Here is a 2,961-nt window from a genome sequence, read left to right as displayed (position 1 = left end):
GGATGTATGCATATATAGGGTAGATGTGGGTTTGGGTTAGGAGTGTTTAAGAATAGGAATTAGGGTTGGATTAGGGTAGAAAAAGGATTAACTTCGAATTGGGCTTACGGTTTTGGGGTTGTTTTATTTTTTTCTATTTTTTTGCATTTTGTTTTCTTTTTCCACAACCTCCGCGCGGTCGCCCCGCATCTCCGCGCGGGCGCGCCGTGCTCCTGGAAAATCAGAATTTTTTTTGTTTTTTCATTTTTTTTTCTTGATGAACCTACTATACAACAAACATGGGTTGCCCCCCACGAAGTGCTTGGTTTACTTCACTAGCTTGACGTGAATCTTCGAATCAAGTTGTTGAAAGAACGGTGGTCACCACCATGTGGTTCACCATATCACCATTGTAATGCTTCAATCTCTACCCATTCACCTTGAACGCTTGATCTGGATGCGTATCAAAAATCTCCACCACTCCATGTGGAAACACAGTTTTGACCGTAATTGGCCCTAACCACCTCGACTTAAGCTTTCCCGGAAAAATTCGGAGATGAGAGTTGTACAATAGAACCTGCTGACTGGGCACAAAAGACTTGCGCACTAATCTCCTACCATGCCATCTCTTAACTTTCTCCTTCTACACTTTGTTATTCTCATAAGCTTGTAGTCGAAACTCCTCGAGCTCATTTGGTTGAAGCATTCTTTTCTCTCCAGTAGCTTCAATGTCAAGATTTAACTTCTTCAAAGCCCAGTATGCTTTATGCTCTAACTCCGCAAACAAATGACACGCGTTCCCATATACCAACTGGAAAGGAGACATACCAAGAGGAGTCTTGAATGCTATTCTATATACCCAAACAGCTTCATCTAGCTTCAAAGACCAATCTATTCTTGATGGACTCACCACCTTCTCCAAGATATGTTTAATCTCTCGATTAGACACCTCAGCTTGGCCATTAGTTTGAGGATGGTAAGTTGTGGCAATACGATAATTCACATGATACTTTTCCATCAATGCAGTGAACTTGCGATTGCAGAAATGCGATCCCTCATTACTGATTATAACTCATGGAGTACCGAACCACGTGAATATCTGCTTATGAAGGAAGTTGATCACCACCTTAGCATTATTGGTTGGCAAAGCTTTTACCTCGACCCATTTGGACACATAATTAATCGTCAACAGAATATACTGATTGTTGCAGGACGAGACAAATGGCCCCATGAAGTCGATTCCCTAAACATCAAAAATCTCAACTTCGAGCATCACATTTAGAGGCATCTCATCTCTCTTGGATATATTACCAACTCGTTGGCATCGATCACATCTCGAAACGAACTAATGAGCATCCCTAAATTAAGTAGGCCAAAAAAATCCTGCTTGAAGGATACGAACAATTGTCTTCTCTCCACCATAATGTCCACCATACACAGTAGAATGACAGTCGCACAAGATTCCCTCCATCTCACTATACGGAATGCATCTCCGGATAATCTGATCTCCTCCCTGTCTGAACAAGAACGGCTCATCCCACCGATACCACTTTGCCTCATATAGAAACTTCTTCCTTTGAGCATACGAGAGTTTTGGGGGAATAACATTACTCACAAGATAGTTCACAGTATCTGCAAACCATGGTTCTTTTTCTTGTACCCCAAAAAGTTGCTCATCGGGAAAAGACTCATTGATCAATGTCTTGTCAAGTGAAACCTTGTCATGATCTTCAAGCGTGATAGATGATCTGCTACCTGATTTTCTGTACCTTTCCGATCCTTGATTTCTAGCTCGAATTCTTGAAGTAAGAGAATCCATCAAATCAAGCAAGGTTTTGAATCTTTCTTCGAGACCAGATAGCGAATAACAACATGATCAGTGTAAACTGTCATATTTGACGCAAGCAAATAAGATCAAAATTTCTCAAAACCATAGACAATTGCCAGCAACTCCTTATCTGTAGTAGTGTAATTCAGATGAGCACCATTAAGGGTTTTACTAGCATAGTAAACCACATGGAAAATGTTTTGCTTCCTCTGGCCAAGAACTGCTCTAACTGCATGGTCACTAGCATCACACATCATCTTAAAGGGCTTATTCCAATCAGGTGCAGTAATCACAGGTGCAGTAATCACAGGTGTTGTAGTCAAACTCTTTTTCAAGCTCTTAAAAATAGCTAAAAACTCTTCATCGAATTTGAAGGGAACATCCTTTTCCAGCAAATTGCACAAAGGCATAGAGATTTTGGAGAAATCTTTGATGAATCACCGATAGAAAACCACATAACCAAGAAAACTGCGGACTCCTTTAACTGAGATTGGTGGGGAAATATTTTCAATGACCTCCACCTTAGCCTCATCCACCTCAAGACCCTTGCTAGATACCTTATGCCCAAGAATGATACCCTATTATACCATAAGTGACATTTTTCCCAATTGAGCACCAGATTGGTCTTAACACATCTTTTCAGCACCAAACCAAGATTATGCAAGCATTCGTCATAAGAAGTCCTGAACACGAAAAAGTCATCCATGAACACCTCCATATTAGTGCCAATCATGTCTGAGAAAATGGCCATCATACATCTCTGAAAAGTAGCCGGTACACCATAAAGTCCGAAAGAGACTCGATGAAAAGTAAAAGTGCCAAATGGACAAGTAAACGTGGTTTTTTCTTGATCTTCTGGAACAAAGGAAATCTGATTATATCCCAAATAACCATCCAGAAGATAATAGTACTCATGTCCAACCAACCTGTCAAGCATCTGATCAATAAATGGAAGCAGGAAGTAATCTTTCCTAGTGGCTTTATTCAACTTTCGATCATCTATGCAAACTCTCCATCCTGTGACTGTCCGAGTAGGGATGAGCTCATTCTTCTCATTAACTACAATTGTAATGCCTCATTTCTTAGGCACACACTGCACCGGGCTCACCCATGAACTGTCAGATATAGGATAAATGATTCCTGCATCCAGCTAT

General features: G+C 40.7%; 1 protein-coding gene across 1 annotated transcript; it reads right to left on the bottom strand.

The window, feature by feature from the left end:
* Positions 1–622: 622 nt before the first annotated feature.
* On the bottom strand, positions 623–2,217 carry LOC141679603 (uncharacterized). The gene is made up of 3 exons (XM_074486062.1): positions 1,980–2,217; positions 1,437–1,824; positions 623–1,040 (listed from the first exon to the last, which is right to left on the bottom strand). Exons 1-3 carry the CDS (start codon positions 2,215–2,217, stop codon positions 623–625), a joined length of 1,044 nt encoding a protein of 347 aa, XP_074342163.1.
* Between the last annotated feature and the right edge of the window lie 744 nt (positions 2,218–2,961).

Source organism: Apium graveolens, chromosome 8 (genome assembly GCF_009905375.1).
Source record: "Apium graveolens cultivar Ventura chromosome 8, ASM990537v1, whole genome shotgun sequence".
Taxonomy (NCBI): domain Eukaryota; kingdom Viridiplantae; phylum Streptophyta; class Magnoliopsida; order Apiales; family Apiaceae; genus Apium; species Apium graveolens.
Note: the sequence above shows the minus strand (reverse complement) of the source record. Positions and strands in the feature narration are given on the sequence as shown.